This window comes from Labrus mixtus, chromosome 3 (assembly GCF_963584025.1).
Source record: "Labrus mixtus chromosome 3, fLabMix1.1, whole genome shotgun sequence".
NCBI classification, from domain to species: domain Eukaryota; kingdom Metazoa; phylum Chordata; class Actinopteri; order Labriformes; family Labridae; genus Labrus; species Labrus mixtus.
Window position 1 is genome coordinate 12,387,800 of NC_083614.1, and position 24,228 is coordinate 12,412,027.

A 24,228-nucleotide genomic window follows, 5' to 3' on the forward strand; every position below is an offset into this window, starting at 1 on the left:
AAATAAACACACACTGAGCATGCGTCACAGAAATAATGGAGGACTGTCTTTTCTACCCCGACCGATGATGTCTGTATTTCTACTTTAAAAGACTTGACCGAGGACAAAACGACTCGTCGACACTTCATTTAACGTAAGCTTTATTTTTTGGACATTCATAAATAGTTTGGGTTTTTTTAAAGTTTGTGTCCAACAAACTAACGGAGCAATGTTTTCTTGTTGGTTAGCTTCAAGCAGCTGTCAAACCTCAGTCCGCAGACTCAACCAGAGCGGGTTCTTGTGCTTTTATTTAGTCATTATTTGGTTTTTACAGAACACCTAGGTTGTCTGAAGACGACTGTGCGTTGTTTTTTTAAGATAACACTTACATTTCCCGAGAGCCCAAAAGCTTCACAGGGTTTAGCATGTTAGCTCACGGACTAGCTCAATCATTTTCCGAGGAGCTGTGCTGTCACTGGGCCACGGGATGTTACAGACATGTTATTTACCCAATCACAGACTCAGGATGTGTGAGGTTTGTTTTGTAGACACGGTTACACGCCGGATTTAAAGTCTTAAGGGTTGGACGTGTAAAGTCCATACTTTCAATCAGAGTTTAAAACCCTCGAGTTTCTTTTCCTCTGTGAAGTTTTGAGATGAGTCTTCAGTACCATCTCATGGGAACATCATGTAATGCATCATGATTACATTACATGATCAATGGCGATTCAAGAGTCTGTTTTAATTTAATTGGGAGCCCCTCCATCTACCATTATGTCTGCCAGTGTCCCGACACTCTTTCTCTGTCTTCTGCATCCCACACAGATCATTTCACTTCAGTGACTTTTATTGACAAACTATGGGATATTACATGAGAGTGAGTTCTGTCAGATGGGGCCCCATTAGGGAGGTTTCCTACTGTCAATTCTATTGCTGCAATTTTAAGTTACTGGCCTGGGCCCCTGAGCAATTACCTGTCTTTCCTGTTGACAAGCAGTGCCTCTGTACATGATCATATAATGTTTATCATGACATGTGCGGCTGCCCTCTTGGCGAAGTCACCCTTGTGAAAGAGATCTTTATCTCAGTGGGTTAATTTCCTCAGTTAATTATAAACAATAATAAAAACTTGCACTGGCATTTGAGGTATAACAAAGTTTTAACATACCCGAACTGGGTCTTAAATTGCCTTTAAGGTCCCCATATCAACTTAGGCCAGATTTGACCCGGGTTAAGTAAAGTGATGTCGGTTCTTATGTGGTCTGGAATTAAAAAATATGCTTGTTAAGCAAGATAAGTTTGTACTCTTCAGCTGTTTTTAATGAAAGCATTTAAAGATCTGAAGTAGAGTTCTTTTTACATTTCTGTAGTTGTCTGGTCAAGGTAGTCTTGGATAGGGCTGGGCGATATGATCTCAAATCAATATCATGATTAATTGAACATTTTATCCTTGATTACGATTAATGAACGATTAATTTGTTTTAGTTTTTTTTCCCTCATAGTTCACTGACATGGTCTCTACTGTAAATATGCTCAACTATTAAAGCTGGGATATTGTTCCTAATGAAAGAGCTCGTATCTGATGGACTATTATGTGGTAATTTATTGAATATTACGAACTGAAATCAAAGCATCGCTTGAAATGAAAAATACACATTTTAGTTTTAAAGTAGAAATTAAATAACTTGCAAACATTTTTTCTGCAGTGTTTACATTTGACTTATTTTTGTCCGGCATCGTCTTCCCTAAGGACAAAATCTGACTTTGAGGTGGTCAGCATTGAGGCTATAACTTGAAACTTTAGTACGGATTAATAAGGTTAATTTTTAAAGTAAAAAAGGTAAATAGGTTAAGAAGTACGAGCCCCAAAACTTTAAAATTTCCCTGTAAGTGCAGAATCAGACAACAACATTAGCTGTGTATTGATATGTCTGTTAATGTGAAGTGGCACCACATCACATCATCATGGTTTATGTATTTTCACCTGTGGCCGCTTACCTGTCTGCTTAATTACTGTCATGATATTTCTATTTTTGTAGCTTTTAGCGATGTTTGAATTAGTTTTTTTTAGGGAGCCTTTTATAAAATCTGGCCAGGGACAACAGATGAAAATTAGCCTTTTGGCTAACTCTGACATATTTACCAAAATGTTTATTAATATACATTAATTAAATTTAATAATTAATTACATTATACATATACAGTACAGACCAAAAGTTTGGACACACCTTCTCATTCAAAGAGTTTTCTTTATTTTCATGACTATGAAAATTGTAGATTCACACTGAAGGCATCAAAACTATGAATTAACACATGTGGAAATATATACTTAACAAAAAAGTGTGAAACAACTGAAAATATGTCTTATATTCTAGGTTCTTCAAAGTAGCCACCTTTTGCTCTGATTACTGCTTTGCACACTCTTGGCATTCTCTTGATGAGCTTCAAGAGGTAGTCACCTGAAATGGTCTTCCAACAGTCTTGAAGGAGTTCCCAGAGATGCTTAGCACTTGTTGGCCCTTTTGCCTTCACTCTGCGGTCCAGCTCACCCCAAACCATCTCGATTGGGTTCAGGTCCGGTGACTGTGGAGGCCAGGTCATCTGGCGCAGCACCCCATCACTCTCCTTCTTGGTCAAATAGCCCTTACACAGCCTGGAGGTGTGTTTGGGGTCATTGTCCTGTTGAAAAATAAATGATGGTCCAACTAAACGCAAACCGGATGGAATAGCATGCCGCTGCAAGATGCTGTGGTAGCCATGCTGGTTCAGTATGCCTTCAATTTTGAATAAATCCCCAACAGTGTCACCAGCAAAGCACCCCCAAACCATCACACCTCCTCCTCCATGCTTCACGGTGGGAACCAGGCATGTAGAGTCCATCCGTTCACCTTTTCTGCGTCGCACAAAGACACGGTGGTTGGAACCAAAGATCTCAAATTTGGACTCATCAGACCAAAGCACAGATTTCCACTGGTCTAATGTCCATTCCTTGTGTTCTTTAGCCCAAACAAGTCTCTTCTGCTTGTTGCCTGTCCTTAGCAGTGGTTTCCTAGCAGCTATTCTACCATGAAGGCCTGATTCACACAGTCTCCTCTTAACAGTTGTTCTAGAGATGTGTCTGCTGCTAGAACTCTGTGTGGCATTGACCTGGTCTCTAATCTGAGCTGCTGTTAACCTGCGATTTCTGAGGCTGGTGACTCGGATGAACTTATCCTCCGCAGCAGAGGTGACTCTTGGTCTTCCTTTCCTGGGGCGGTCCTCATGTGAGCCAGTTTCTTTGTAGCGTTTGATGGTTTTTGCGACTGCACTTGGGGACACTTTCAAAGTTTCCCCAATTTTTCGGACTGACTGACCTTAATTTCTTAAAGTAATGATGGCCACTCGTTTTTCTTTACTTAGCTGCTTTTTTCTTGCCATAATACAAATTCTAACAGTCTATTCAGTGGGACTATCAGCTGTGTATCCACCTGACTTCTGCACAACACAACTGATGGTCCCAACCCCATTTATAAGGCAAGAAATCCCACTTATTGAACCTGACAGGGCACACCTGTGAAGTGAAAACCATTTCAGGTGACTACCTCTTGAAGCTCATCAAGAGAATGCAGAGTGTGTGCAAAGCAGTAATCAGAGCAAAAGGTGGCTACTTTGAAGAAACTAGAATATAAGGCGTATTTTCAGTTGTTTTACACTTTTTTGTTAAGTATATATTTCCACATGTGTTAATTCATAGTTTTGATGCCTTCAGTGTGAATCTACAATGTCAATAGTCATGAAAAGAAAGGACACTCATTGAATGAGAAGGTGTGTCCAAACTTTTGGTCTGTACTGTAAATGTGGAATTTGTATAAAGTGGGATAGATACAGTCACACATGCCTATTTTAATGATCTTGCTCTTGTTCTCCACTGTTTAGAGTTGAGGTTGAAGTATCAATCTCAAGATGACTGCTGACATGCCAGTCCAAAGCGTAGGCTCCAGGTTAATGACCTTCACGCCCTCCAAAGAGGAGTTCAAGGATTTCAATGGGTACATTGCCTACATGGAGTCAAAAGGGGCACACAAAGCTGGAATGGCAAAAGTAAGTTGGGTCTGTTGTGTTCTGTCTGTGTGTTTGCTGATCATTTCTCTATAAATGTGCTCTGTGTGTTAAAGCCTTAACTGTATGTGAGTTAATGTATAATAACAACAAAGGACATTATTGTTAGCAATGATGCTCAGTGAGGCATTGAGTAACTTATTGTAAAAAAGACAAGCCCTATAAAGTTAAAAGGATAAATCACTCAGGTAAATCATAATCTTAACCAAAGCCTTGTGAAAGAAACAGAGTAGCAGACACCCGATGGACATCTGAGTCTTGTGTTCAAGACTAAAAACTTTCGACGGAAGATTATTGTGACATCTTTTACTGTGAAGCAACAGCAAAAAACTGAAACTGGAAAAGTCACTACTGAAGGCTAAATTAAGGTTTATAAGGAAGTGCATTTTTGTCTCAATGTATCATCATATTTATGTGTATTTTTAAATATTTAATCCAGATTATCATACATTACACATACATTTCCATGTCACTTTTGGTATCATGTCATTCATTATTTAATTTATTTGACATTTGTATTATTAAATCTTTCAGGCATGGTAAGTTTTACATTCTTTGGGCTGATTAAAGACATTTGATGTAAAACCATTTTTTTTTAAAATTTATTTAATCAGGAGAAACCTCAATGAGATTAAGAATGTAATTTACAAGAGTATCCTGGCCGAGAGGGGCAGCAGCACAACAAAAAGTTACAGATATAAAACACAGAGTAATTACAAACACAGATCAACATGTCCTGAGTCACAGAGCAGAAAGTCATTAGTCAAATAATCTACAACCTGAAGCATCTTCCTCCAACACCTTCAATCTACTTTTAAAAAGATTTAAAGAAACCAGCTCCCCCAGACACAGATCATCCTGCAGGAGATTCCAGGCCGCCAGAGCAGCGTACCTGAAACTCCTTTTCCCCATTTCAAGATATTTTTGATTTCAACAATAAGTTTTGTGACTGGGTTGCAGAGAGAAGACTGTGGCTTCCAGCACTTTTCACATGAATACAATTACACAAGTATGAGGGAGGCAGGTTGAGTATAGGACATGACAGTGATAACGCTTAGACAATGCAGGCCAGCCGATTCGATCATACAGAGTACAATGATGAGTCAGTGCCCTGAGATTTGTTATGAATATCAACGCACCATAATACAGTATCCAAAGATTTTAGGCACTGAGAAGATGCATTCATATATAAAACATCACCATCATCAATCAGGGACAGGATGTGTTTTGTTGAATTGAATGTACCTGGAAAGTTGATGCATTTGGAAATGAGTGAAAAGCTGTTTTCTTAATGCATTTAAGATAAGTAGCAATGCTACAGCTATAGATTCATGAATATAGCCACACAACCAAATCAAATTCACCTCTTACTGCTCTGTTTCCTTTTAGTAGTGCTGTTTTCATTCTATTTCTGATCTGTTTTGTTTCTTCTCTTGCAGGTTATTCCACCTAAAGGCTGGAAACCAAGACAGTCTTATGATGATATCGATGACCTGGTTATTCCCGCTCCAATTCAGCAGGTGGTGACTGGCCAATCAGGACTGTTTACACAGTACAACATCCAGAAGAAGCCAATGACTGTACATGAGTTCCGCAAGACCTCCAACACGGACAAGTCAGTTTTATGCCACAGCTAACTGATACATTGAATTTGTACCATGACTCTAAGATTATAAAGCAGACAACCTGTTACAATGGGGTATTTGCCAAACAAGATTTCTCCTTGAACTTCATATGGTTTTCACTAACATCTCAAATGTCACACACTGTAGGTTCTGCCATCCGAGATATGTGGACTTTGATGAGCTGGAAAGAAAGTTTTGGAAGAACCTGACCTTTAACCCACCCCTCTATGGGGCTGATGTCAGTGGAACACTTTATGATCCAGTGAGTAGTGAAGAGGTTTGAAAGTGCCACAGACTTCCAAAGTAGTGATCGTACAACATCAACATCTTAATTTTTTTAATGTCGTTTTGACCTATGACCTCTGCTGAATATGTCCTCTGCAGGATGTGACTGAGTGGAACATTGGCCATCTCAACACCATTCTTGACACGGTGGAAAATGAAAGTGGGATCAAGATCAAAGGAGTCAACACGCCTTACCTCTACTTTGGGATGTGGAAGAGTGCCTTTGCATGGCACACAGAGGATATGGATCTGTACAGCATCAACTACCTTCACTTTGGAGAGCCAAAGTCTTGGTACAGTCACTTTCATATGACACTGCTGGAAAGACAAGTATCACACATTCTTTTTCCTTAAAGGCTTTTTAGGGCGCACTCACACTCTGCAATCAGTACCACGCCTAAGCACGCTTCACCCCTAAAGTCCCTAAAGTTCTTTTGACTTTAGTGAGTGCTCCAATCCATACACTTTCTTGGCCCTTGCATGCTTGAAAGAGGTGTGCATCGGCACGGTACAGTTCATGCACGAGCACAAGCATGGGTATACAATGTGGACAGCCTTCATTATTATTATCCAGTGTTCTGTCTGTATCTGACTCAGAATAAGACACACAGTTAGTAAAGTAGCTGTCATGTTCTCTATGTTGTTTTCTGATGTGCAGACACGGACTCAACCACACGTCCCTTGTATTTTCTTTATTTTTGATTTTTGATTTCACCTTTCTTCATCAGCAGCATGCTTGATAAAATACCTAACCCCCCCCCCATACAACAACAAAAAGATAGTTACAACAGTGTAGTCTCACGTTCTGTTTAAATTGCTGTTTCTTAAATGTAATGTCTGTAATTAGCGAACGCAATTCAACAATAGTACCACGCGAGTCAGGAAAGGATATATTGTTGTTTTGATTTTTCATCCCAAATACTTGAGCCTCATACAACACATAAGATTAGTGTAGATACAACCGGCTGAATCAGAAATATCACACTAAAATCATAATGTACTGATTTAAAGAGTAATGAGAAACAACATGCTATGCTAAGAAGTTCACTACCATGTGGAAGAACGTAGAACTCCACCTACAACTCTCAATGCTCTCAGTCATAGACAAGCAGTCCATATAACAAGCTGAACTACTGCCAGAATGATTGTTATATTTGATGTCTGTATGTGTCGTCTCCAGGTATGTTGTGCCTCCAGAGCATGGGAAAAGACTGGAACGACTTGCAAAGGGTATGTAATGGTTTCTTGTAGAACTGGACAAAATAGATGTTAATGTGTTATTACAGGCAGTTTAACACAGTTCTTTCTAATCTGAATCGGATCATTCACACTATTGGGACTCAAATGTTAACCACATCGTAGTGTTTCCCATAAAAAGTTTAGATATATATTTTTGTTGTCCATCCAAGATTGCCATCAGCAGTTATATTTACATGTTTTTGAATATAGATTGAATATACATACACAATCAGAAACAGTTACCTTCACAGATGTTTATAGTTTTCTGTATTTCCAGGTTTCTTCCCAGGAAATGCTCAGAGCTGTGAAGCCTTTCTGCGCCACAAGATGACTTTGATTTCTCCCTCAATTCTGAAAAAATATGGCATACCGTTTGAGAAGGTGACACACATTCATCTTTTGTTGCACTCATAACATATAGTTGGAAAAAAACACAACATACGCCGCAGACAAGCGAAATGCAGAACAATAAGGAAAAAAACAATAAGTTAATCATTAGAAATCCACTTTTACAGTGTTTTTGAACATATATTTGGGTAACCTGAGTGTCTACTGACCCACAAAATGTGAAATAAATACATCAAGTCCTTTGTTTGTGGTCTGCATAAGTCTTACAACACAGAGAAAAATGCTCTGTTTCAAATTGTGACATCACAGTGGGATTCTGGTAAAAAAAAAAAAATCCCCTCCCCTGGGATCTCCACCCATTGACTCCACCCCCAGCCTAGAGCAAAACTTTAGCGCAGGTCCTCCACTTTTATTCTCGCTACAGAGGAGTGATGTCTACCGGGAAAACTCAGGGGGGGCTCATTGCATTTAAAGAGACACACACACCAAAACAGAGTGTTCAGAGAGAGCTGGTTTATACAGGGTCACAAACCTCCTCTGGTGCTTGATTCATGTTATATTTTGACCACAGCAAAGATGTTTCATTTAGACCACAGGGGACTGTTTGAAAAGGAGGATAATATGTTCACTTTAAAAGGTATTGGAAGATTTCAAATGAAATAAGGTAACAGTTCTTGTAATTTTGTGTTGTTTTTATATTCAGGTAACTCAGGAGGCTGGGCAGTTTATCGTGACGTTCCCATTTGGCTATCATGCTGGTTTCAACCACGGATTCAACTGTGCCGAGTCAACCAACTTTGCCAGCCAGCGTTGGATTGACTACGGCAAACAGGCCACACTGGTAAGCAAATAATCTCTTAAACCATTGTCTATTGTCTTACTAGTGACTGCAGTTTATCCTCTTGGATCAAGGACCAAACTTTAGGGACTCCTGGTGTAGCTGGATGATTCATGAGGGAAATCAAAGGCCAGACTTTCTTTCCTGCTCTGGTAATTGTTACAATCATCAAAGTACTTCAACATCGTGTCAGATCTCCTGTGTGAGGGGAGGTAATTAAAATAATACAAATAAATACATGTGAGAGTAACACAGCTCTCGCTATCAACATAACCAGGGTCGTTGCATAGGACCAACGTTACTAGCCAATCAGAAGTAGAATAGGGTGGGTTTTGGCAACACTGGAAATGTGGGATCTACCGACGCCATGTTAGCATGTTATGCTAGGCGGGCCGTCTATGATCGTAATTTAAAGCCAATAAACTAGCATGTGATCAATCTATCCACTCCCATACCTGCAGCAGGACCTTACACTCTGCGGGTGACCAGAGAGAGAGATAAAGAGAGAAATGTCTTAAGCAAAATACAAAAACTTCGAATGCCGTTCTTTTTCGTTTTGTGCAGCTGCTTGCTGCTGATGCGATTCTGCTCTCGCTTGGTTTTGCTTCCTCTTGATACCAATCCTCCCCACTCAAGGCTCCCCAACTGAAGCTTTCTATCCAGGTGATCAGGGTAATTGGCAACTGATTCCGTGCAGCATACCAGCGTGCTCTCTCTCGCTCTCTCTCTCTCTCTCTCTCTCTCTCTCTCTCTCTCCCTCCCATAAAAAAAAGATCACGTCTTTACTGCATGTCCATGTGTCACAGAAATTAATCACATTCTGGATCATTTTTAAATTAGCCATTCCAGCAAGTGCCTAAAAACAAAATAATGCCATAGTAAGTTATATATAAACTTGTAGTTTAAAGCTACAGCTTTAGAAATTTGTCAGGGCTGGTATGGTGTAGAAACACTACAAGTCTCCAGTCCACTCCTCCATTGTTTGTAGTTTTTAATGAATGCATTCATCACTGTGAGAACTTCTGTCTGATGAACACTAAAAGTACAAAAGGCTAGATCATGATCATGAAATTGTTCTGAAAAGACACAAATTGCTGCAAATGTTTGGTGCTTATCATTTTCTGGGGGAGACCCCTAAACCTACCTCACCTGCCCCCCTTAAGTCACTATTTTATTAGGGGGTGTCCTGAAAAATGATCCTCCTCAAAGGGACATGAGGATAAATGTTGGAGGACCAACAAATTGAAGAGCAGTAAATATATATATATGCAATATATATTTCATACTCATGACTGACATTTTGGCCTGTGTTTTAGTGTTCATGCCGCCAAGACATGGTCAAGATCTCCATGGATGTGTTTGTACGCAAATTTCAACCAGACCGTTACAAACTGTGGAAAGCAGGCAAAGACAACGCTCCCATTGACCACTCCAAACTCACACTGGAGGCGGGTCAGTTTCTAAAAGGCAAGACCAAGCCTTTAAAGCCTGTTCCTAATGAAGCTGGATCTGAGGAGCCAACGACCCCTGTCCAAGAGGACAAAAGGTCTGGTATTACTCTCTCTACTGTCTCTAAAGATATTCTCCGGTTATTCTCTTGTGAATCTGAATTGTAGGCCATCCAATGAATAGTGTGTGGCTTTTGAGGGAGCACAGAGGGGAGGGGGTGGGTGTACACGGAGCACTGTTTTCTTATTATATGCAAATGTAACATGTAGCAAATATAGCTTGCCCAATAAATTTCATTTGTATACTTTGTCATTATACTTGTATAATAGTACAAGTTTTTGTACTTCAGATCAAGTGACATCTGACTAGAAATATTCATTATAATCTAGGTGTGCATGGATGCATCATAGGGATCCACAAGATCTGTAGCAGTTAAAAAAACTATTAATTTTTTTATGTAAAACATTTTTGTGGGCTTTCTTGCCAGTTGAAGAGAGACAGGAAATGTTGGAAGGAGAGAGTGGGGGATGAAATGCAGCAACAGGCCCAGGTCGGGCTGGAACCTACAGGCCACTGCGACGAGGATTACTGCCTCCATTAATGAGCCCCGTGACATACCTACTAAGCCATCCGGCACCCCTAAATTATTAGATTTAAGAAAAGAACACTGGGTATAAATCTATGTTCATCATATTTAGATTGTGATCACTCTATTCTTTAAAACAAACACCTGTATTTTAAAAACTTTTTAGTGAGTAAGTCACATACGTTGAGAGACATTGAGACGTCAACAATGGTGATGAAGTGAAGAAAGGTCCCTTAAGAGGATAGATTGGTTTTTTGAATGGGTTGTATGAGGTACTTATTGATAATATTACTTTAGATAACCGTCAGAACAGACCCAGTAAGGAGAAGCCGGCCCATGGAAGTTATGTATCGCTGCAGACAGGGCATGTTTACCGTGTATTTAAGCCACTTTAAAAAAGGCCCAAAAGAAAGTTCTGTTGTTAAAGTGAAGTGATAAAAATATCAACATGTAGTAGACAATTAAACTAAAATGTGGTATAAGGTGAAGGACTTTTTAGTGGCTAAAGCAGGTGTTTCTTATGACTGCAGTGGTATAGCAGAGCTTCAGTCCTCCAAACAGGTTCTGAGCTGACTGTTATCTACTATACCTACTATTGATATATACCTCATAGCACTACACTTCAAAGATTTTATGTTGAAGGTTTTCTCAGAAATGCACTCTACACTGAAACGTGTTGCTTTGTTGTCAGTGTTTCCCTTTGAGTACTGCTGAATCTGTAATGTCTCCCATGCATTAGTTCAAAGACTCAAATTGGGAAGAAGCATCAGCTTGAAGCATTCAGAGCCTCTGAAGACTTCAAGCCTGAGCTCACCCTGAAGGAGACTGTAGAAGTGGAGCCAAAGACGGCCAAGTTGATTGATGAGGACTCTTCAACCAGAGTCCCAGACATCCCAGATAAAGGTACCACTCAGTGCGTAAAGATCGTCTTAGAAGCTTTTTTTGTGTTAAAACCCCTGGAAACCAATCCATAAAAATCATTAACTGAACCTTTGGCATCTCATCAAATATAAGTAGCCACATCATTACACCCTTTTTATTGATAAACATGCAAAAAATATGCGGAGCATTTATGTTTATGTTTTTTATGGGGCAGAAGACGTAACCTGTTGGACAGACTTTGTTCTTTTTTCATTGTCAAATGTAAAAGAGATGTTGGTGTTGTGGGAGTCTTACATCATGAGAAAAAATTAAAAACATCCGAATCATCTTCAACTAATTTGTTTTTATAAACATCGGCCCTGATTGGCCCTGATTTTCACAATCGGGGCATCCCTACTTTTTGTTGACTAAAATGTTTGACTTGTCATAGACTAAAACTTAACTACATTAATACTTAAACTAATGGAAAAAAGTCAAAATGTATTCCTAATAAGGTTAATTTACCTGAAATGTTGCATCTATGTATTATCTAACACAACATTGCACAGACAATCGTGTACTTATCATACTACAGCATGGACAAAACTATAATATATATTCAGGAGAACCTTACACTAAAGAATGAGTCACTTGTCAACAAGTCTCATCCTAGGCCAACGTCTAGCAATGGTTTCCTATGATCCATGATCGTTGCTATAATACAGATAACTGTACTTTTCTTACAGACACAGTAAGAGTCAAGCTGAAGCCTAAGCCGGACAAAGAGAAGAGGCTGCAGACTAAATCTCCGTTTAAAGTCAGAACAAACAAAAGTTTAAACAGACGGAGTCCTTCAAAAAAAAACAAGAACAATACGTCCAATTTGGATGTCTGTCCTTCAAAGATCTTTGATCTCCAAAATACCGCTGTATGCTCTGAGAGGGCGGGCGGCAGTGAGGAGCCGAAGCTTAGCAGCAGCTGCAGTCAGACACACAAATTATTTCAGAGGAGCCCTGCAGACGTCCTGCATGTGCACAGCTACGCCAAAGGAGACTACGGAGAGGGAGAAGCCCCAACCAAGGACGAGAAGCTGTCTGAGGGCAGTGATTGTGAGACGGAGAAAGACAACCAATATATGTTCAAAAGAGTGAGTGGACATCGAGTTTGACATCATTTTATGTGGTACTGCATATTTTAATGGATCGTAGCATAGTGTCTCTAAAGGCCCCGACACACCAGGAGATCGTTGGTCCTAGTTGGACCGTCGGTGAGCGGTCTTCGCCCTAGTTTTTGCATTGTGTCCGGCTCCGTCGCTACCCGTCTGCCTTTTGAATTGGCGTCGGGGGTCGGTGAGAGGAATCTCTCTGATTGGCTGTTTCATGTATTTCCACACAGGTTCAGGAAAGCCCCTTGAGCATGCCGCTGTAGTATCCATGCTTTCACCCATCAGTGCGGTTTCTCTTTATTTGTCGCCTCCGGCTCTTCTTTTCTTTTTCCACAAAAAGACCAAGGGCTGACAACGCCATTGTCATTTTCAACTTTTTATCAGACATTATTCTCCATTAGCAGGCTACCTATAACACGAGTGGGGCACGTCAGTGGTGTGAAAATGGTCTTCTCGTATCATAACAACGGACTACCGCCGCCTGCTGGCATGGAGAGTTATTTCCTCTCACGCATGTGCAGAACGTACGTGGCCGTCGGCTGTAGTCTGTAGTGTGTTCTAGTGCAACTTTTTGGCCCATTTTAAAAGGTGGAATTTGTTCATTTGTTTGTGTATAGCAGAACCAAACACAGTGACATCCAAAGATCAAATTAATAAGAAACTTACAGCCAAGAGTTGTAAGAGGATCTGAAAATAATAATAGATTAGAAAAACCACAAACAAACGTTACAACAAATAAAATGAATCAATCTGCTTGGAAAGAAAGTATTCAGAATCAGAGTGGATAAATGATTTAGAAAAGCACGTTGTGTAACAGTAAGGTCAAACAAAAGAACATCCAGAGGGTAAGAGAGAATGATGCTGATTTAAGATAAGATATTTCTCTCTTGCAGGTAAAAGAAGAGGCAGCTGGAAAAGTAGAGTCGAAACCTGATCTGGGGCAGCTTCCAGGCCACCATCCTCTCATAAAGGACGGCATGAGCGATGAAGGTGTGTCAACTATAACCATATGAGGGGGTTGTCTTACAATTTGAATAACTAGTGGTTAGGATCTTTAATATCCTCCCTCTGTGTTTGATTAACCTAAATGTTCACTTTATCCTTGTGTTTATGCATCAGAGACTCCACAAGAGGCTCTACCAGCAGACGAGGGTGGTGTGGAAGGGGAGAGCTGGGCCAAACCTTTGGCTCACCTGTGGCAGAGCGGACCTTCCAACATGAAGAAAGAGAGGGAGTACAACAAGCGCATGGGCTCCAAACCTCCATACTGCTGCATCTGCGCCCTGTTCTACACATACCAGCAGGTAATCTGCACCAGCACTGACTCCACTCTACAGTCAAAACCAGTTCTCTACACTGTGCAGACAACCTTAGGGTATATTTTAATATTAGGTTTGTATTTATATCAAATGTGTTTTCCCCTCTAAATTAATTTTGTTTTTGCAACAAACAACTTTAATCTGTTCAATTTATCCACGCGCACGCACAGACACAAACACCAGGAGTATGTCACGCGTTTTGAAAAGTTAGACTTGATATTCTGTTATTTATAAAAGTTCAGCAGCAAGCAGCCGTACATTAACAATATAAAACGAAGCCATGAGAAGCTTCAGTTTTGATTTGGCGCAAGGTGCATTTACAAGAGGGGTGTGCAGACAGCGGAACTTCTCTCTCTTTCTCTGAAGCTGATGTGATTTCGCTCTCTTGGTTCCCGTCTCCCAGCACGAGGCGAGATAGGAGTTTTGCTGCACGGAGCGATGAGCGAGCCTGCACTCATTCGCGCGCGCTCTCTGTCCCCCGCTCTCTCTCTCTCTCTCTCTCGCTCTCTCGCTCTCTCTTGGTTCCCTTCCCTTCTCTTCTCTGTGCCATGGGCGCGCCTGCACTCACTGGCGCACACTCTCTTCCTCCGCTCACCCTCGCTCTCTTGCGCACGCAGCAATATTTTGAATGAATGAAAAAATGTATAAAAACAGGTCGGAAATATACTCTGGCAGCCATAAATTTACCTGGGCGGCCTGCCCGACTATCGTCTATGTGTGGGAAACACTGCATTTTGAAAAGAGGGCCGGTGAAGTCAACTGCACCTTTCTGAAAAGTTAAAAGATTTTCAACTTGAGCGGCCTCACCAAAAGGATTGGCGATAAGCTGTTTCTCCAGGCGAACGCTCTTTACTCATTGGCACATCCATACATGCGTTGGCAAGACGGTTTGCTGTATCTCAAACACAGTCACAGTCAGTTAAACAAGGATAGCCAGACAGGGTGTTAGAAGGGCATCACCTCCACCAAGAACCCTGCCGCTACAAAATGTTTCCCAGCCAAACTCTCAGAAACGGACTCAATGAGGGTGGCATGTGATGTCTTCTAGTGGGACCTGTTCTCAAAGCCCAGCACCGTGCAGTGCGATTGGTATTTGGAACCCGTTCTCTTCACAATTCAATCAATCAATCATTGATTATACAACAGTGTTATCTCGAGACGCTTTACAAAAGAGCATATGGGATAATATGCAGGAGGGATTTCTCCTTTGTATTCCTCACATTCCTGTTGTCCACACTTCCCCTTCCATAGATTTGTCTGTGGCAAGAACGATACTCCAGAACAGTAACGTCACACTCCTTTAAAACATCAGAATTGGTAAATGCACTTGTTGCCCTGTGTTGTTCAATTACATTTTGGTTAGTAAAAAAAAATCACTGGCATGGGAGTATCCAGATTTTAAAGTGGCACCTCTGGGACCTCTGATTGCTCAGGACATGACACCTTGAAAGTTGAATGCTTTGTTTCATGGTAACACCTTCGATTGTATTCCTTTGCAATAGTGACAGTTTCCATTGCAAATGAGGAGCACAGGTATAGTATGTCTTACAGCTGGCATGATAAAGAAATATTTATAAGTTCATTCTTCATCTGCGGTTTTCTGTATCAACTTGGCACTTCAGGCTCTTTGAGAGTACCATTTCGCCTGCCTGAGAATCAAAAGAAAATACCTGTTTCCTGCATGTGTTTTCTACCAATCAAGGCAGCATTCAAGTGACAAACCCATGGATGGAGAACTTGTCCCACAAATATGTAGCCAAAATATCCAAATTGGACCCTTGCGGTTCTATGAATGGAGAACATTTTAAGATTTAGCAAAAGTCAAAACTCATAAAAGAACATTTCTTGTTGCCAAGTGTAATGACCTCAATGTGGCTTTGTGCTGTGCGTGTCAGACTGAATGTTCAAACAGTCTAGGTAGTCCTGTCAAGGTGGCTGATGGGCGGATATGGACCAAACCACTGATCCCAGAGACGTGTTTCACCACCACCACAGAAGAGGACTCTGAGTGTGAGGAGCAACCTGTCACACCTCATCTTGAGGAAGACGGAACCAGTCTTCTCATCAGCTGCTCTCAGTGCAACGTCCGGGTCCACACCAGTCAGTATACACATTCTTTAACTCTGAGTATACAGTATATTAGACATGTGTCAATCAGCTTGTATGTACCACATACCGGTACATCTTTTTTATTACCCAACACTGCTGGCCCTAAATGTTGTCCTTTAAAATGTCCTTCACAGTTGTCTTTTATTCGTGAAATGTGTTACTATGCATTTAAACAGCTGCATTTCATTGAAGATCTTCAACATCAATCAATCAATTTTAATTATATAGTACCAAATCATTCCAAAACTTATCTAATGAGAATTATTAAAGCAGCCTGATAATAAGAAATGAATCATTAATGAGGAAGCCAGCCTAGCCTGGACTCGTTTTGTTTTTGTTGTTGTTTTGAGAAAGGATGTCTGTTTTTTGCATTATTACGTTTAAAAAGGCTCTCTTAGAAATCTGTTGTACATGGGAGTTAAAGGAACTATCCAGAATCCTCATGGTGGTACTGGATGTCAGGATGATGCAAACTAAAGCAGCTGATTACTTACCGGTACATAACATATCTCTTTGTATTTGGGAACAGTTACAATAACTTCAATTTTAAGTTGCAAAAAAATGCTGGTCATCCAGAACTTTATGTCCTCAGCTCAAGGCTTATTTCAAGTTTAGAGGACGTATCATTAAAGGCAGGGTTGTTAATTTTTTAAAAACTAGCATGATTTTGAAAGTAGCATTCCCTCAGTGCTCCGTCTACACCCCGCCCCTCCCCTCTGTGCTCCCTCTAAAGCCACGCCCCTCACTTACATACACAAGCGGCGTAGCTCCAGAAGCGGACTTCAGCTCATCGCTTGCATTGTGTAGAAACTACGTCGTCTCATGTCTCATTCATATACTGTCAGTAAACTCCCAGTATAAACTCGGTGACGCGCTTTGAGTGCGGACTAGTGCACACAAGAGGTAGAGAACGAGCAGGGAGACAGGGAGGCGTGATTGGTTCATCAGATTGGTACCTCGTGGCAGACTTTGGCTGAAGTTTTTACAGGCTTACAACTGCTACAGATGATGGATTTTCTTTGTTCCTTTTTCGGATAACATGAGTTATTAATTTCTGTTAGGACCTAAAGACAATTTCAACCAAAATCTTAAAAAGTGTATCTGGAGAAAATTACCAACCCTGCCTTTAAACATGTAAAAACTGAATAAAAATAATGTAAAAAAGATTTAAACCAGTTTACTGCATGTGCATTCATTACTTTCGTCTCTGTAACAGATATTGGCATCAATTGTGCCAAACGTTGCATAATTAGACAGAAATCAACAGGAAAATGATATCAATAAAGAAGGTCATGAAGTCCTTTGTTTGAGGGCTATAGACATAAATGGTTCAATGGAGCTACGACTCTCTGTCAGCCATGCAGCCCTGAAAGGAAAATCATTTAATTGCATTGCCTGGGATGAGCACGACATGAGGGAAAAAAACCTTAATAAAGACATAAAAATGAGTCTTTCAGCCACTCCAGCAGTGTGTCTCCTGTGCTTTTATATTCCAGGCTGTTATGGTGTAGATCCAGCCAGTGTGAGTGAGGAGTGGAAATGTGCACGCTGCAGGGCTGGAGCCATGACTGAGGTCGGTGTACATGCTTTATTTATTTACATTATGTTTAAAAAACATCCTACAACTTCGAACAGGTCATGTAATTAAAAGTCAAACTGTCAAACGCAAAAACAATACATTGTCTTTTTTTGTATTCTAATATTGGTTAGTTGTGTCGGTAGTGTAGTAAACAGGATTTATTGTTATTTCCCATTGTTGCGTATTCATGAAGTTATATCCTGAATCATGAAAGTAGTCCAGTACTCACAGACTGATATTGTTTTGAGAACGTGTATTATTTTGCACTGAGGCCTGGCAAACGATAAAAGATTTTGAAAATGTGAGAGACTCCACACATGATAACAAATCATGACAGATTAACAGTTCAGTTCTTACAGTGTGTGAGCAAGGAAGCGACCTACTCAGCACACCACACACTCACCGATTCATTCACCTACAACCAGAGTCTCCACTATCACAACGTGTAATCTCCCACGGTCAAACCACGATTTAAGAGCAAACAAACTTGATGGTCAAGCTAAATGTGGCTAGCTGTTAGCTGGTACATCCAAAACATTTTGGTAAACCATTTTGGCTATTGTTCCCTTTCATGTGACAATTCACAGAGTCCGTGCTTGGTCGCAGACTGGGGAGGTTAAAATCCCTCTTAACACTCCTCACACCACAGGAGAATCTGGCAAAGTAATCTTTGGAACATCAGATAGTCTGGCCTTTGCTGACTTTGGTCTGAAGGGGGGAATCGGGCCCAAAATCTGCCTGATTATCTTGTACCGCTTAAGTCATCTCATCTTAGAACCAGAGGCTCACATGTACATTTAGAAATTCTGATAAAAGCCTTTTTGATGGTTTAAGTTTCAAAGACAAGTGGCTTTACCGTCCTTGTTACCCCCTGATTAGATACTGAAATGGTTCCCATAGCACACCATAGACAGGAATGTAAATAAAGTTCTCCGCCTCTTCTCTTAACTAATACTTCACAGTGATACTCTCTTCCCTTGAGATAAGCTGGGCAAAGGTCTGGGGTCTGAGAATTTATAAACTATGGTACAAAAGTTATTTTCTTGTTTTTTCTGTAATGTGGATTAACATTCACAACATTGGCTTGACTTGTTCTTTGTGCAGAATTGCTGTTTGTGTTCACTGAGGGGTGGAGCACTGCAGAAAGCCAACAACAACAAGTAAGTCGATCCACCAAAGTTACCAGGGTAGTGCATGTGCATATTTTAGGCAACTTTAATTTGATCATCTCAAACTGCAGGAAATGTTCAGTCAAAGTGGTAAAAGTAATGTTAAGCTGCTGTTCTTAATAGAAAAAGAGGCGTACTGCGGGATGCAGCCATTATGTCATATGTTAACAACGTCTCTGCTTGTGTCCATGTGCAGGTGGGTACATGTTCTGTGTGCCGTGGCTGTGTTGGAGGCACGCTTTGTCAACATCAGTGAAAGAAGTCCTGTGGACTTAAGTGGAATCCCTTTGCAGAGATTCAAACTGGTGAGTTCAAAAAGCTGGCTGGAATGAAGAAGAAGCAGATTGCTCCTTATTGTGGTGGGAAGTACGATCACATTTCCCAAGCCAGTTAAAAATATTTCCAGTTAAATAACCATCATGTGTTCCTCTTAAACCAAAAAAAAATGTTTACCTAAATGTTCAATGCTGCGTGTAACAGTGTTGTAGTACTCGTGTCCAGGACTCGGACTCAAGTCTGACTCAAGTCCTAATTTTCATGACTTGTGGCTTGATTTGTCTCGAGTATTTACTGCATTTGAACTTGGAAGATGGAGAGGAGGATTCTGACTTTTCACTGGTAAAGTCTGTGTCAATGTTTTGTTTTTTCTAATAAGACCCTAATAATTATTTAGTTCAGAGAAATGGCTGACGTGTGTGTTCACCTGCACACACGTTCACATGCTGCCTTTTACAGCCACAGTCACCGTGGTCAGTATGGATTGGGCAAAAGGCGTCATAAAAATAAAAATTATGATCGATAACGGGTTGTCAGAGGGTATTTTTGAGTTTAATGAAATCATGATGTACAGCAGTGAAACTTCAATTATAATTTATATATCCAGACATGCAGACAGGATCGTTAAGAATCTTATGTTATCACTTTGAATAAACAGAATGGAAACAGTGGTCCTGCTTATACATCTTGAAAGTTATCAAGTGGAAAGTGAGGACACACCTAGCCATCTGTTCTGTAAAATCTTACACTTCAGTAGATGTAACAGGATGTGAAGTTATGAAGTGTGAAGGTTTCAAATGCAGTCAAACTTGTACCGGTCAGTGTAGGTTTGCTTCACACGTATTCCAGCACGTTTCCGGAGCCCTGATGTCTGTGTTTAAATCTCCCAACAGAAATGTTACTACTGTAAGAAGAGGATGAAGAAAGCATCGGGCTGCTGTGTGCAGTGCTCTCATGGCCGCTGTCCAACTGCCTACCATCCCACCTGTGCCCAGGCTGCTCGAGTACTCATGCAGCCAGATGAATGGCCCTTTGTAGTCCATGTTACCTGCTGTAGACACAAAGGCCCCATTCAGATTGAAGTGAGGATCTATGAACCTCTTTTTAAGGACTTTACTGTAAACGACTGATTCACTATTAACTCTTAATCATTGTTTTCATATAAATGCCCTCGATGTCAGAGGATACAGAATCCAGTCATCATTATTAGATCATAAAAATGTGGTGTTTTGTATCTCCTCTGACAGCGCAATAAAGCAGCCATGCATGAGCTAACTGTGGGACAGAAGGTGATATGCAAGCACAAGAATGGCCGCTACTACCAGTGTGATGTGGTGCAGCTGTCTAAAGAGACGTTCTACGAGGTCAACTTTGACGACGGTTCCTTCAGCGACAATCTCTTCCCCGAGGACATCGTGGTACTTATACAATTGTTCCTTTCAATTTTTAAATTAAAATTAAATCCTCTTAAAAAAAAAAAAAAGAATTTGCCACTGTTAACTTTTCCTAAATGTTGTGCTCATAATGGATTAACGATGTGTCTTTCTAATACATCATGGAGTAAGGTCTTTAACCCGCTCTTTGTAAAGTGTCTCGAGATAACACTTGTTATGAATTGGCGCTCTACAATTAAAGATTGATTGATTGATGTTGTAAAAATGCATCTACTTTGTTGTTTGCACGTGGATGCAAACCAAATGTTTAAAATAATGAACGTTCAGAAGTCTGCAATGTGTTTATTTTTTGTTGTTGTTAGAGTCGCAACTGTTGTCAGCTTGGACCCCCACCTCAGGGTGAAGTGGTTCAGGTGAGATGGACAGACGGCTTGGTCTATGGAGCCAAATTTGTGGCAGCTCATGCAGTACACATGTACCTGGTAAGAATTCTTTCGTGTTTGTTATAATGAAGTGTTTGATCCCGTTTAGGGCACAAGTACAGCTAAACTGTAGATTCTGATTGTATGAACTGTAGGTGGAGTTTGAGGACGGTTCACAGCTTACAGCTAAGAGAGATGATGTTTACACTCTGGATGAGGAGCTTCCTAAGAGAGTCAAATCCAGATTGGTAAGAGCACCCGGAACAACACACATGGACTGTTCATTTTACTGTCATTTTCATGAGTCTTACAGCCTGTCCTAACAGCACGCGGCACGAGCGTCAGCAACAAGATCAGCAGGATTTTATTGTTTTCCTATTACAACCCGCGAGATTCCTCTCTGAAGCTCTGTCTAGGAACGAGGAGGGAGGGGGCTCTACACGGTGCTGACGCTCGCTTTTCTCACTCAACAGAGCTCGTTAGCTTGTTGTACAAAGAGGAGATAGTGGAGCATTAATACTATCCTCATCTGTTATTGAAATGTTGACCTTTGACTTGTTGACAAAGCCCCACACTTCAGTTCGTCCACCTTAAATACAGAAGCACTAGAGGTCATATTGTTTGTGAGGGGAAACTGAAATTCACAGAGCAAAGAATGATATATTTATCGGCTGCAGTGTGGACAGACAGCTAGCGTGCGATCATGCGCGATGCGACGCGATATATAACGCTTGCGTGCTGTTAGGACACGGTGTAATAAATTCTATATTGAAACTCTTCAGATGTGGCAGCGTTCTCATACAGTCTTGTGTTTGTCTCTGTAGTCCAAAGCCTCAGACATGAGATTTGATGGAATCTTTGAAGAGAAGGAAATCATCAAAGAATCAAAGAGGCAGAGAGTGATCAACTCCCGCTACAGAGGGGACTACATCGAGCCTGTGATTTACAGAGCAATCATGGAGTAACCCCCTTCTGCGTCTCAGCGCACCACCAGCACTGACTGACTGGACTGTGACACATGAACCTTCACCAAGCAGCTTTCCACAACTAATTGTAGCTCCGGATGACTTTTTCTTAGGACTTTTTCTCTTTTTTGTACTCAGTCATCTGTTTCTGTTAAGAGAGACTTGTGTTGACCTGGTTTGAATGCAAGCCGACGTATTTTAAGTTTAGGACTCAACACAGTGCAGTGGGCTGACCCTTAGCCAGGACAGGACATGAAATAAGAATCTGTACGCATTAGTAGCATTCTGACACTTAAATAGAAATTGACGGTGAAGCACCTTGAAGAAAACGAGGTTGAGCTCACGTTAAAAGAACATGAGTGGCCTTATGTAAAGTAAATGTTTTGATTAATTTATACCCTCGTATTTAGAGTTTGTTATTTTTTTTTTATATTGCCGAGTCATGCTGAGAATAACTCTCATACTGCAATTCATCCTTTTACTCCTGACCCCTCCACACTCTTTTATCTCGTTACCAGTGTGTGACCGATGCTGACTCTCATGATCAATCTGTCAATTATCTTCTCAACCAAACCACTAAATGATTTCTATTTATCTTATTGGAAATTAAGAAGAACAATGCTCATGACAATTCTCCTAATCTTAAAGTGATTTTTTATGACCAATATTTAGAGTCAAGTTTCACATTGGAGAAGCTCAACAAGTAATCAAAAAGTGACTTTTACACTGAGGTTGATACATTTTTTGTTCCTTTATCAACATGATATTTCACATGAATGTGTGGCCTTTGTTCCCAGTCATGCTTGGGATTCTTTATTCAACAATAATATAAAGTTAAATCTTTAATTCCATTAATAACTTCTTGCTTGCTCAGCAACATTGTGTCCACTGTGTCCGTTTTGTTCACTAGGTGTTACATTTTGTACTTTGCAACGTCGGTGATGAGCACAGCAGCAAGCACCGAGAAAAAAATCTCAAAAAATTACATTTAAAAATACTCAGACCTGCACAAATCCAAAAGTACCACTTAGGAAAAAACCCAGTAAACAAACAGAAAATTTAAAATTGTAGAGTGCAGAGATTTAAGCGGATAATAAAGCCAGAGCCTTTTAAACCAGCAGAAATTTGTTAGAGTAATACTCCACCCAAACAGTTTTAAAAACATAGCAGCTTGTCTCTGATGGCCTTGTTTCATGAGTTTTTATTCTAATCACGAGTGGCTTTCAAGACAACTTGATGAAAATCATCTAAACATGTAATAAGGAATAATCTGATCAGAGAGGAGTGTACACGTCTGGATCATCTTTTTTAGTTGCTGCCTCTGGGGAGGCTCTTCTAAGTATTTCCGTAGATATTTATATAAAGCCAACCCAGATGTGTAGTGAGCAGACACAAACAGGAAGTTCAAGGTTCAGTGCAGTTTTAGACTTTTTGAAACTTTTTAACGAGAAACTCCAAATAGATAAATACTAATATATGGATGAATTATTTGTTGAAGTATTTAAAAAAAATAAAAGCCATTTAACTAATTATACCTCGTCTTTAAAGTAGAGATGCACCGATCCACTTTTTTTCAGTTCCGATCCGATTCCGATACATATGTACCGATAACAATATTCGATACGTAAATTCTGTCGATATCGGACCCAGATGGGATCGGTCCCATCTCTACTTTAAATGAAACTTAAAACTTAATATAGCTTTGCCATAACAACCTTTTTCGACCAGCCTATATATTGGAGTACTTCTGGAAAGTCGTCTTTGCGTTACAGGATTGAGTGTTAGAGGCTGATATGCATTTTCTATTTTTTCTACAGTTTGTATTTCCAGGTTCTTTTTTTCAGAAACGACTCTTGTTTTGAAGACACAAGACATATTCAGTTGTCTCGCCACTCTTGTATTCAGTTGTGCATTTCATTTTTAGAAGTGCAGCTTGCATGACGAGTTTAATAGTATTAAGTGTTTGCTCTTTGTTTGAAATCTGTTGAAAATATTCTTTGTTCCCTTCTAACCTTTCACATGGAGTGTGCATGTTCTCAAAGCCCATTAATCATAATGCACTTTTAACAACTTCATATTGCCTTCATGATGTCATCATTTGCCTGCAACTTTTTTAATTGTGATGGTGCAAGACTGCAAAGAAGGGAATATACATTTTGTAGTTGTTGGTGATGAATGTCCTGCTTTAATGAGTCAGTCGAGAATATTTTTATGTTTTTAAAGTTTGAATACAGTTGTACATTCGGTTAGTGGGATTTTTCTATTCCATTATGTTGAATTGTTTTATAAAACATGTTCTATGTGTATTTTTACAGACACCTGTACATTTCCAATGTTATAGTCTGAAAGCTTCTCCCTGGACGAATTCTCCATCTTTCTTATGTCATCGCTGCGAGAAGAAAATGATTCAAACATTTCATGTTTGTTTTTTGAGTCCAGAGGTTTGTCTCAACGCTTTTTGTTTGTCTTCATTATACATCAACTAAGTTTTATTAAAAAAATAATTTTCTTGTCAAAAGTTA

General features: G+C 40.2%; 1 protein-coding gene across 2 annotated transcripts; it reads left to right on the forward strand.

Annotated features, from left to right (window-relative positions):
- LOC132958536 (lysine-specific demethylase 4A-like) lies at positions 1-24,228 on the forward strand. Of its 2 annotated transcripts, none has more exons than XM_061031455.1 (22): positions 1-133; positions 3,895-4,059; positions 5,517-5,692; positions 5,850-5,964; positions 6,087-6,280; positions 7,168-7,217; positions 7,504-7,607; positions 8,278-8,415; positions 9,729-9,958; positions 11,187-11,350; positions 12,055-12,459; positions 13,374-13,463; positions 13,593-13,777; positions 15,688-15,892; positions 17,398-17,474; positions 18,585-18,640; positions 18,846-18,954; positions 19,819-20,007; positions 20,173-20,343; positions 20,682-20,801; positions 20,897-20,989; positions 21,566-24,228. In XM_061031455.1, exons 2-22 carry the CDS (start codon positions 3,922-3,924, stop codon positions 21,704-21,706), a joined length of 3,150 nt encoding a protein of 1,049 aa, XP_060887438.1. In that variant the 5' UTR covers positions 1-133; positions 3,895-3,921; the 3' UTR covers positions 21,707-24,228. The 2 variants fall into 2 exon arrangements, with proteins under 2 accessions (XP_060887438.1, XP_060887428.1); XM_061031445.1 differs by having other exon boundaries at positions 12,055-12,455; positions 13,367-13,463.

Coding starts and splice junctions, on each gene's coding strand:
- LOC132958536 (XM_061031445.1), top strand. CDS start 3,922: ATGACTGCTGACATGCCAGTCCAAAGCGTAGGCTCCAGGTTAATGACC. Junction 13,778..15,687: donor TGTTCTACACATACCAGCAG/GTAATCTGCACC, acceptor TGTGCGTGTCAG/ACTGAATGTTCAAACAGTCT. Junction 18,955..19,818: donor CTTTGCAGAGATTCAAACTG/GTGAGTTCAAAA, acceptor ATCTCCCAACAG/AAATGTTACTACTGTAAGAA.